General features: G+C 38.3%; 1 protein-coding gene across 4 annotated transcripts; it reads left to right on the top strand.

The window, feature by feature from the left end:
• The first annotated feature begins 196 nt into the window (after window positions 1–196).
• On the top strand, window positions 197–11,909 carry LOC134740627 (diacylglycerol O-acyltransferase 1). 4 transcript variants are annotated; one of them, XM_063673166.1, is made up of 12 exons: window positions 197–456; window positions 518–646; window positions 930–1,058; window positions 1,311–1,408; window positions 1,874–1,926; window positions 2,009–2,117; window positions 2,354–2,503; window positions 2,873–2,899; window positions 5,207–5,345; window positions 7,297–7,462; window positions 8,775–9,047; window positions 10,654–11,909. In XM_063673166.1, exons 2-12 carry the CDS (start codon window positions 531–533, stop codon window positions 10,867–10,869), a joined length of 1,476 nt encoding a protein of 491 aa, XP_063529236.1. In that variant the 5' UTR covers window positions 197–456; window positions 518–530; the 3' UTR covers window positions 10,870–11,909. The 4 variants fall into 4 exon arrangements, with proteins under 4 accessions (XP_063529236.1, XP_063529239.1, XP_063529238.1 ...); XM_063673168.1 differs by having other exon boundaries at window positions 200–359; XM_063673169.1 differs by lacking the exon at window positions 2,873–2,899 and having other exon boundaries at window positions 199–456; window positions 10,654–11,906.
• Window positions 11,910–12,231: the final 322 nt, after the last annotated feature.

Raw genomic sequence — 12,231 nt, 5'->3', positions numbered from 1 at the left:
TCTCTGTCTATGTTTGAAATGTCCTGTCCTTTGACAAACTATAGTTTGTTCTTATTTACTGACAATTTGGTTTATTGCATAAACGCCACATGCGCAAACTATATGCGTCTCGGCTTTTTTAATGTGGTTCATGGTGGGTTCATGTCATTCCGTATTCCATTTATGTCAAATGTCAAAATAATCCAATCAGTCAAGGCACCAATCATCATAAGGAATAAGGAATTATCTACCTTGTGGTACTTGCATACCGATAGACCCATTTGTGACCTTTGATAAGGCTAATGTCCACGGTATTCGTATTCAGTTACATGCCCGGCCATTCTTAATTTATTTAACATTAATGTAACAGGAAAACCAAGGTATTACAGCTGAGCATTCCGTTGTCAGCCGGATGGAAACTTGCAGTGATCGTTATCTAAATACCCGCCTTATCTTTTAAACCGGATCTTCATTACAGTGACTTTAGTGTCGTGTATTAGGCCCTCGACTTGGAAACCGTTTTTACCTATTTGTAAAGTTTTAGGAACATAATGGCTGCAGAATCAGAGGAAAAAGCTTTGCACTATAGAAGAGCTCAAAGTGTAACGCGAGCCGAAGAAATTACAGAACAAGAAACTAAAGCAAGGAAGTCACAGCAAGATAAACCGTAAGATTTATCATTACTGTAATACAGGGGTCGGCAACCTTTTAGCAGCCAAGGGGCACAGAGTAGTTAACGAAATTGACGCGGGCCTCACTTGTTAATATTTATGACTTTATCAGGTATTGTCGTTTGTCAAAATTATATACAAAATAGCCAAGGAGGCTCGCGAGCCGCCTGTTGCCGACCCCTGCTGTAATACAATTGAAAGTTATCTTCAGTTTCTTACTTATGTTTACCTAAGAAAGTAATTTGTGGTGTAAGTAAAAGTAGAAATATAAATTTCCAGAATCCATAAGCCAAGAGATTCCCTGTTCTCATGGAGCTCAGGGTTCAAGAACTTTACAGGCCTGGTGAACTGGGGGTTTCTCATGCTGTCTATTGGAGGCTTGCGCTTGTTCCTTGAAAATTTCCTCAAGTAAGTATAGCCTTTGAACCCTAATACTTATGCACCAAGTGTTTTGAAATATGTCTTTCAACTTTTTAAGGCTTTTTATGTCATTATGATTAAAAAACCAATAGAAAGCTGAAAACATATTTTTTTTGTAAAATGTGTAGGTAATGTATTGATTTTTATATGTTCTAAAAATTACACTTAGTTATAATAAAAAAATATTCTTGGCATTGAATGTCTAATACATATGCCTCATGTAGTTTTGTTAAATTTCAGGTATGGTTTTCGTGTGAAGCCCATAGAATGGTTCATTATTCTTACTGGCGGGAATGAAGGTGCCCAAAATGAATTCCCATCACTAGTATTAATAATTTGTAAGTATCAGATAATAAAATTACAATATTTTATGTGAAAAATTCTTAGAATATGACTGCAGCACTATATAAATTGTAATTGTAGTAAGTAATAGGAATTATTTATTAATCACTGACATATTTTCTTAAAATGATCAATTTGAAGTCACGTTTGTCCGGTTTAAGAGGAATTTACTCCCGCGGACGCTTCGGCTGTGGAATGAGCTCCCTGCCGAGGTTTTCCCGAGGGGCTACGTAAGGGGTTCTTCAAAAAAGGAGTGTACAGGTTTTTAAAGGGTCGGCAACGCGCGTGTAATTTCTCTGGTGTTGCAGGCGTCCATAGGCTACGGTAACTGTTTACCATCTGGCGGGCCGTATGCTTGATTGTCACTGATGTGGTATAAAAAAAAACATTAAAATCAAGTAAAATCTATTCTAGTCAAGTAAAATCACAAAGTTGTTATAATTGTTTGTTTTGTTTTTCAGTCTCTGTGGTACTTGTTGTTGCAAGTCTGCTGATAGAGAAAGCCATTGCTGTGGTATGTATGCTTATTTATTTAACATTCATACTTATGACACATAAATTTAGTCTTGCCTTACCAAAATAATAAATTGTTGCAGGATATGATATCCGGAAAATTTGGAAGTATCCTACAAGTATGCTACCTTATTATACTGGTGACTTTACCTGTGGCTGTTTTACAATACAAGGGTCAAGAATTTAGTCTTGGTAAATATATCCCATTGTTACCTGTTTACAAATTGCACACATTATTAACTCTTTGATCGCCAAAGACGTGAAGTGACGCGCAGTATCAGTATCCAGCCCAATATCAACCTTTGTGCATGTGCATATGCATACGACAAGGGTAACGATGACGCGCCGCGCACGATACGATAGGCGTGGCATTCAAACGGTAAAACATAAAACATTTTGAATCTAATGTAATGAATTTAATGTTTCAGTGGGGGGAACAACAGTGTGTTTTATTTATTTAATATTATTCTTGAAATTATGGAGCTACGCCCAAACTAATCACTGGGTCCGTAAAGGAGCAAAGGGCAAGTTCTCCAAGAACACTTTGCGGAGACAGAGTCTATCTGCACCCAATTACAGTAAGTTTAAGATAATAACATGTTTTCTTACTTTTGGAGCAGTATCAATATTTCGAGGGGGCTGGGGAGGTGCCCAAATTTTTCACATACCCATGCATAAATAATGCTATAATACCACAAGACAATGACATTATCTATAATCAGTCATACAGTTTGGCATGTGACCATACAGAATCCTATACACTATGCAGAGGTACTGAACTATTTTGCGGAGTGTGGAAACTGAAATCGTAAATCTTGTAATCAATTCTTACAGCCTCCTCTGGCGAACAATACGCTCGTTTGCCACCATTGCAGTATTTTAGAAAGAATATCAGAATAAGCAAATGATACTGCATAGTTTTTTTGACTTGTTAATTACATTTCCAGATGAGCTCATTAGCGCGGAACAAGATCGTAAGTCGGTTGTTGGGATCCGATTGTTTGCACTGTATATTTTTGCACATTTTCTTGTTTCTGTTTTGTATGCTTCTTGCACTTCCGCTTCATAACTGTTCTTGTCAATAATAAACTGACGTATCTCATTTAGTAATGGCTGGTATTCTCAGTATTCAGATATTTATGTCAGTTAAGATTTAAACTGCCAGCAGCAGAAGCAGCTAAGTGGGCCAGGAGATTAAAATTATTTGAATGCTATTTCATTGTTATGATGAGATTCCCGCCTTCTGCTTAGCTATTTTATAATAGTACTAAATTTTTCAATACATTTTCATTGTGTTAAAAATAGTCTAATATAAGGTTGATCTATTACTAATATTTTCAATATTTATGTAAGATTTTAGGCCAAGCAATAAGAAGGTATAGAGGGAAATGCAAGGAACACAATTTTTAACTTCGTAGCTTTGTTTGGACTAGTTAGGAGATGAACATATCAAAAGTCCCCGGCCGTAACCATGGTGCTGGGGGGGAGAGGGGGGTTTGAAGGTTCAATTTTTCGGTTTTTCGATTATATCTCGGAAACTATGCGTCTGAGCGACTTGGCCACTTATACAAAATGAAATAGATTTAATTTGTTACAAGTTTTATTCAGTCAAGATTTTCGATATCTTGTATAGTTTTTGAGATATCTGCTCTTGAAGGTTTATTTAGGGCTCTCATTTTTATCTTGATTATCTACATCAGTATAGCTGCTAGGCCGGGTTTGGTAACGTTTTCGTATAAATCGGGGGTGCTGAATTCATTTATGGTATCAACAATACACCTTTCCGAAATAAAAACATACAAACTTTAAACAAATAACTTTTTTTTTAACCCTCTTCACGCTTAAACCGCTGAACCGATTTAGTTGAAATTTGGTAAATATGTGTTTTAAGTCCCGAGACAGGATATAATATAGTTTTTATCTCAAAAATCATACTTTGAAGGTGTGAAATTTGGTGTGAGGGGAATTCAGCTTCTTCGCCGAAGTTGAATTCCTGGGGTTAATACTGTTTAAATTTAGGTTTGAAGTCATGTTTGGTATCATTATCAACTAAATCAAACATGTAGACCATCCCAAATATTATTTAAATAGGTTCAGCGGTTATTGATTCCAGATACAAATTTCCACCCCACATTTCACACCCTTAAAAGATGATTTTGGTTATAAAAACTATCCTATGTACTGTCCCGGGACTCAAACCATCTCTGTACCAAATTTCAACGAAATCGGTTCGGCGGTTAAGCGTAAAGAGGAGTTTTATAAAAAATATTTTTTTTTAAATTTTGTTTTTAGGAATGGTGTCAATGTTGATACCATAAATTAATTCAGCACCCCCGATTTATACGAAAACGATCCCAAACCCGGCTTAGCAGCTTCACCGATGTAGATAATCAAGATAAAAATGAGAGCCCTAAATAAACCTTGAAGAGCAGATATTTCAAAAACTATACAAGATATCGAAAAACTTGACTGAATAAAACTTGTAGCAAATTAAATCTCTTTTCATTTTGTATAAGTGGCCAAGTCGCTCAGATGCATAGTTTCCGAGATATAATCGAAAAACCGAAAAATGGAACCTTCAAACCCCCCTCTCCCCCCCAGCACCAGGGTTATGGCCGGGGACTTTTGATATGTTCATCTCCTAACTGGTCCAAACAAAGCTACGAAGTTAAAAATTGTGTTCCTTGCATTTCCCTCTATACCTTTTTTTGGGCATTTATTTCCTGGCCTATTTTAAGTTTAAAAGGATGTCCGAATTTATTATAATTTATAAGTCAAACATGCTTACAAATAATGACATATAGTAACTAGTCAAACCCATTCCTTGTCGCTTCCGGTGCAAAAGTGCCCATAATGCTGGCTGCAGTACCATGCTATGAACAGCCTTTGCACCAGTAACCACTCGGAGCGGGTTTAACTTTTGCAGATCAGACTGGTAGCTAGTACCTACTATTTGTGATCGCTTGGTGTGGAGTTCCGTTTTATATTTTACAGTACATATGGTGCTACTTTCTCGCACTAGTGCGTCAAAAAGCACTTTTCGTTCATATGTCGAAAGTTTAAAGGGCCATATGTACTGTAAAACGTTGTACGATACACGTGCGAATAGGTAATTCGCAACTCGTGTCGATTTAAAACACTCCCTGCGGTCGTGTTTTAATTTATCGCCACTCGTTTCGAATTTCCTCTTTTCCGCACTTGTATCGTAAATAACTATTGGTTTGCCGCGGCTTGCCACAATAATACTTGTTTTAATAGCATGCTGACGTGATGTTTAACAGAAACCATCGAGGAGAAAGGCGACGCGTTCGCGGTCGCCGGGCTTGTGAGGTACCCCGACAACCTCAACCTCAAAGACCTGTTTTACTTCCTGCTCGCGCCAACCCTGTGTTATGAATTGAATTTCCCTCGCACTAGACGGTTTGTTATCCATATGGGCGTAGTTCAGCGAAAAGGATCCTTAAAAATATAATTTTTCCCTTCATTTAAATAAACTTTTTTTTTTTGAAATGACGTCAAGTGACGCGCGCGGCTATATAGGTACAGCCCAAATAGCCCAATATCAACCTTCTTACATTCCGTCAAGGTTCACTATGACGCGCCGCACACGGTAGGCGTGGCGTTCAAAGCGTAAAGGGGCCCACTGACTATCAGTCCGCCGGACGATATCGGCCTGTCAGTTGTTCGGAACTGTCAAATTTTTGTTCTAACCGACAGGCCGATATCGTCCGGCGGACTGATAGTCAGTGGGCCCCTTTAATTGAAAGAATCCATCCTTTTACCTAAATGACGTCCAATGATACAAGTTATTGAAATTTATTTATGCACGCTTTTATGCTGCATGTTTATCAGCTCTTCTTCAAGTCCTTTCTAATGAGCCAAGCTCGATCTGGTTGCGTTTTTCCCGCGAAGTTTGTTTAGTCTACTTCTGACTGAATAGCCGGGTCCACACATAGTGAGCATACGCGCGAGGCAATTTCCTCGGGCACAAAACGGCCAGTGTAGACGTGCCTCGCCGGAGGCTCGCGTGTTGTATCGACATTTATAGAAGTGCCTCGCGCGCCGCCTCGGCCTCTAGACTGGCCGTTTTGTGCGCGAGGAAATGGCCTCGCGCGTATGCTCGCTCTGTGTGGACCCGGCTAATCAGAACCAAAGAGGATATAATAAGATAGAGCGGTACTGTCATAGTAAATTTTGTAACCACTGTAAATTCACTGCCATCTATCGATATACTTTAAAACTAAAAATGAAGATTTATAAACATACGTTAAAATGTATTTAAATATGGATAAATGATTTTTTCATTTGCATTAATAAGTTTTATATGATTTTGACCCATGTTCTTTCACTGATATGCGTTAAAATTATAAATAACAAACGAAACCGTCAACGCCCTCTCTACGAGAGTAGGCCAAAACTAGTGGCGCCATCTGATCAAGAATCAAATTTTCGTGAATTTCGAGGCACGTTTTTTCCTTAGACTGTATTCATCTATTACGGAGTTATATCTATCTTTGTCAGAACTAATTTGTGGTATTTTCTATAAAAAGGGACCTTATTGTCGAGGGCACTTACGCCATTAAATATAAACGATGCTGCGATATAAATACAATGCCGCGCGACGCTGTGCGGCGTAAGCGCCATCGACAATAAGGTCCCTTTTCATAGAAAATGCCCCATTTAATTTAAATGGCTCTCTTTGAGTTTTCGTTCTAGAGCGGTCTTGATAGGTATATTTTATTGAATTTATTGCGGTTAAGAAAAACAAAGTTGTTAAAGATGAAAGGTGCTTTTTAGAATCCGTTAAGAGAAGAAGCATAATAATAATAAGAGGATAGGTACATATTTGGACACCTGATAAGTACCTACGGCACGACACGGTCAGTCGCGCTCTGCTCTCGCGCTTGCTATAAAAGGTGCTCAGCATTTAAGGTACCGCTGTTTTGGATCCATTTGAGCAAGTTCAATGTCGATCTAATTGATACTGATATAAGCTCGAACTTGTAATAGGAATAGCCTAGTTTGCCTTATAGTTTCTAATAGGAATAGGTACCTAACACATGATTATAAATGCAATAAATTAATTATGAATGCCTGCTCGATCTATTGCGAACGATGATTATGACCATGAGCGGCATCTTTTATTCATCTTTCTCTTGTTATTTGTTATAAATGTTAATTGTAGTCCTCATTTTCCTCTCTGGATATTAACATTATTGAAAATATTTTGACACAATTTCTTGTATATCAATCACCGCTATGCCCCTACGTTTGATTTTCTTCGAGCTTTTAATAATTACAAGAGTTAGGAGCATTTTAAAATTTGTATGAAATTTATTTTTCGTTTCCTATTTCTACAATAATGTTCCAGAATTCGCAAGCGCTTTCTGATCAAACGTCTACTCGAGGTAGTGTTCGGCGTGAACTTGGTGCTGGCGCTGTTCCAACAGTGGATGATCCCGTCCGTCACCAACTCCATTGACACCTTCTCTAGGATGGACTACCTGAAGATGTTGGAGAGACTGTTGAAGCTTGCTGTAAGTAAACCGCAGGACAATTATCTACTGGAGTTGTTCGGAGGCGTGAACCTGGATGATCTGGCCAGTCACCAACTGCACCGACACCTCCAGGATGGACTACCTGAAGATGTTGGAGAGACTTGAAGCTTGCTGTAAGTAAACAGCGGGAGAAATGTCTGCTGGAGGTGTTCGGCGTGAACCTGGATGATCCCGCCAGTCACCAACTGCACCGACACCTCCAGGATGGACTACCTGAAGATGTTGGAGAGACTGTTGAAGCTTGCTGTAAGTAAACCGCGGGACAAATGTCTGCTGGAGGTGTTCGGCGTGAACCTACTGAACCTGCAGTGGATGATCCCGACCTTCACAAACTCATCTACTTTTTCTCCATCCATAATAATACTTTTAGGCAGGGACCCGCCCGGTATCCCCTTCGAGGGTTTTGGAAGGGGTATTTCTTAAGGCTTTGTTTACCAAAGCAGTTGCTAACTAAAACCCTTTCATTTGGCTTTTTAAGCGCTTCATAATACGGGTAAGCTGATACCCGTTCGATACCCCGTTCATTAAGCGCTAACCTCTTGAAGGGGTATCGATTATGAATTATAACGCTTATTCCATTTTCAACTTTGTCTCCGTAAAAATAGAATCAAATACTGCTTATTTATGTTTAAAGTGAAGGACTGAGTGTCTAACGCGTTAACAGCGTTCATTTTAGCGGTATCTCTGAAAAGGAAACCCTTCCTAGAGCTAAGTCAAATGAACGGATAAGCAATTCAAAGGAAAAGCCAATCGTCGGGGCTATTCGAGGGGTTGACGGGTCCCTGCTTTTAGGTATATAATTTTGGGTTAATATTCTCATATTTTTATTTCAACGAACTACGAATTGAATCCAACATTAGCAAGGGTAATTTTCTTTTACTTTAATATACATACATAAGATAGAGTTGAGTTATAGTTACACATTAGTAGATACGGTCAGTGCCCAAACATAAGTATCCACTTTTCTACATAGGTTTCTACATGGCGACGTAGGTACTTGGGCACCTACTTGAAGTTCGGGCACTTATTGTACGAACGACGATTGTTTCGCTCTTTTTTAGGGTTCCGTATCCAAAGGGTAAAAACGGGACCCTATTACTAAGACTCCGCTGTCCGTCTGTCTGTCTGTCACCAGGCTGTATCTCATGAACCGTGATAGCTAGGCAGTTGAAATTTATGCCTGGCGGTGGGCTAGGCTTAATACAATTCTGCGACCTGCGAATATCGTCACGTAAAAGTCTCGTAGATATGCACGAATACAAAGATTTATTTATACAACGTTTCATTACAGGTGCCAAACCATCTCATGTGGCTGTGCTTCTTCTACCTGAACTTCCACTCGTTTCTGAACCTAATGGGCGAGTTGTTGCACTTCGCCGACCGGCACTTTTACGGCGACTGGTGGAACGCGAACAACATCGGCACGTTCTGGCGCACGTGGAACCTGCCCGTGCACAAGTGGGCCGTGCGACACGTTTACATTCCTATAACTGAGATGGGGTACAGCAAAACTACCGCCAGCGCCGCTGTGTTCCTTATCTCAGCGTTGTTCCATGAGTATTTGGTTAGTTTGATATCGTTATAGCTTGTTAGACAAACTGCTAAGAACAAAATCAGCGGTCCAACTAGGGAACAAATCAAATTATTTTTATGAAATATTTTGATTTGTGGCCACCGGTGGACTTGGTCACTTTTTCTTTTGTGTATGATATCCAGAGGGCGGAATTGCTCATGGCAAAAATCAAACGTCAATAGAGTTGGAACGTTGAATTTTATCGACTTTTTCAGCTATCGATAAGTTCAGTCACCTGACTTTAACATTAACCTCTTTGATTAGCTAGTTGGCCATTTGACTTCTTTGATTAGATTAAAAGTAAATTGCATGGCAGTTAACTGTCATTTCTGCCACTAGTCTTTTTGCAACTAATTAACGTTTAAAAAAATGGTAAATCCAAAAAGAAAAACAACAAATGGATAAAGAAATATCCTTAAAGTCTTACTTACAACGAAAACAACTCAACAATATACTGCTCTAAATGTAAGTTTCACTTAAAGCACCTAAAAAAAAATTGCGTTGAAACTCACATAACGAGTAAAACACATTCACCTGAGTTTAAAGAGGTAAAGAACGATAATAGTTTTTATCTAGAATTGATAATATTTCTCGTTTGTTGCAGCATTCCATGAAAAAAAATTAATAATCCACATTTCTGGAATTTCTTAAGGTGACTGAACTTATCGATAGCTGAAAAGTCGATAAAATTCAACGTTTCAACTCTATTAACGTTTGATTTTTGCCATGAGCAATTCCGCCCTCTGATGATATATATTTCAGTTTATAACATCAGCGGTTTTAAACTGGATATTTCAAGACCACTCAGTGCTGCTCGGTTTTAAAACCGCTTACTGCACGATCGGAAACGAGGTTTTTGACGGTCCAATGTCGCCCTGACCTTACCCGGGGCACAATGCACAATATAATTTGGTAGCAGACTAAGTGGTTTTGGCGGTACGGTCGGAAATTATCAAGGTCACGTTACTCCAAAGCTTTGTTTCCAACCGTGTAGTAGGCGCTTTAATCGGACTTCCTTTGCAAGCATTTGTGACGTTCCACGGTAAAGGTACCTTATGGCGGTTGGCGCTTAGGCTATTATTAACGATACTCTAATATGGGGCATTTTCTATGAAAAGGGATCTTATTGTCGATGGCGCTTATGCCGCACAGTGTCGCGCGGCATTGTATTTATATCGGAGCATCGTTAATAATGGCGTAAGCGGCATCGACAATAAGGTCCCTTTTTTTTAAATAGAAAATACGACATTTTAATGCGGTGCTACGCGACGTAAGCGCCGACCGCCATAAGGTACCTTCACCCGTGGAACGTCACGTTTGGTTACGTCGAGTTCAGCAGTTGTTCTATCACTTTCTTTACTTAGCAGTGACGTTCGATTATAATACATAATTATAATAGTGGCAGAACTGCATACAAATGACCCCTTAAGTATACGTGACGGCACTTAAATAGGAGGTAAAATTTTTTTTTTCTGTGGTCTTAGTCTTAGCAATCTTACGCGAGAGATACATTATGTATTGACTGAGCAAATGTATGAATGGGTTTTGACTCCCCGTAGGTACATTATAATGACATAACCCAATGTCCTATTCGCAGGTGAGCGTCCCCCTGCAAATGTTCCGCGTGTGGGCATTCCTGGGCATGATGGCGCAGCCGCCGCTGTCGGTGATCTCCCGCTTCGCCGAGGTGCGGCTCGGCCCGCGCTACGGCAACCTCATCGTGTGGAGTTCCATCATCCTCGGCCAGCCGCTCGCCATCATGATGTACTACCACGACTACGCGCTCCAGCACTTTAAACCGCAGGAACACTGAATACAGACTACAAATTGTGACATTTCCAATCAAAAAGTACCACTTTGTCGCTTGCCATAAGGTAAGGACGCTTTGAAGTTATTCGTAAGGGTGGATTCCACCTGCCCAATTTCTTTGTCCAATGTGCATTAATGCGTTTCACTCTCTCATTAAGCAAAATGGGAGACGCAAATACACATTGGATCAAGATATTTCACAAATGGAATACCATCCTATGATAGGTTCAAGCAAATTGTGTCTTTATGATAAGCGACAAAGTGGTCCCTTTTTCTTGAAAACTACACAAATACCTATTAGCTGCGACAGTCACTAGTCCATTAAAATTAATAGTTTAAATATTTTCGGTATTCAAGAGTTAGATATTCGTAAGGACAAAGGACAGCAATTTTGACTTACCACCCGTTAATGAGTGTAATTATACAACAATATTTACCAAAATTGGCGCCAAATATTTTTATTATTACCCAAATTATTAATCACTACAAATATGTTATATCAGTTATACATTAAGATAGAAACGTAATAGAAGCTCAATTGAAGTGCCATTAGGTGTTGATAAATTTATTTATAATCTTATAAGGGTGTTAGGTGGAGGGTACTGGGCTTTATAATGTGCTGGTTATTATATCATACTTGTTAACTATATTGAGGCATTTGGGTGTAAATGTATAAGACTGAGTCCTCACCGCGCTTTGTGCCTTATTATATTTGCGCTTGTGATAAACGCGTTCATGACCATATTTTATATATTGATTTATGAATAAGCACAATACTTTTGTACCTATATGTGAATATTTATTATGGGAGTAATAAATAATTCACTTGAGATTATTATGAAATATAGATTAAGAGTTAATTGTAATTTTCAGGATGAAAATATTTTTATAAAAGATGTCTGTTATTATGTATTGCATTTATTTATATTATTATTTATTGAATACCATTAATTTTTACATTTAGAACCATATTTTCTTAATTAGGTTTAAGATAATTTGTTACATGGCATATCAAATTTCTACTTACTAGGTAACTATGTACATCGATTTTTATCCTTTAATAATAAATATAATAAGAATTAAATTCTATAATGAAGCAATAAAGTTGAAATGCTTAAATATTTGAAATATTTTCTAGAATGCTTGAAAATAATTTGCATGAACTAATCAGTGCATAAGAAATGAAGTTTGTTATGTGAATGAAGTTAATTATTTATGTATTTATGTTTACTACTAAAAGTTTATAAATATATCCTGTTTTAAATTAAAATGTGTTTTAATTAAAAAGCTTATTCTCTCTCTCATTATGCACATAAAGCATAAGCCCTTCTCTGATGGAAAACTACATTTTACAAATCCTTTACCA

This window comes from Cydia strobilella, chromosome 4 (genome assembly GCF_947568885.1).
Source record: "Cydia strobilella chromosome 4, ilCydStro3.1, whole genome shotgun sequence".
NCBI classification, from domain to species: Eukaryota; Metazoa; Arthropoda; class Insecta; order Lepidoptera; family Tortricidae; genus Cydia; species Cydia strobilella.
Note: the sequence above shows the minus strand (reverse complement) of the source record. Positions and strands in the feature narration are given on the sequence as shown.

Bases quoted from the DNA above. Each gene is read 5' to 3' on its own strand.
- LOC134740627 (XM_063673166.1), top strand. From the start codon at position 531: ATGGCTGCAGAATCAGAGGAAAAAGCTTTGCACTATAGAAGAGCTCAA. The intron at 1,927-2,008 runs GTATGTATGCTT...AAATTGTTGCAG, and splicing joins TAGAGAAAGCCATTGCTGTG to GATATGATATCCGGAAAATT. The intron at 2,900-5,206 runs GTAAGTCGGTTG...GATGTTTAACAG, and splicing joins CATTAGCGCGGAACAAGATC to AAACCATCGAGGAGAAAGGC.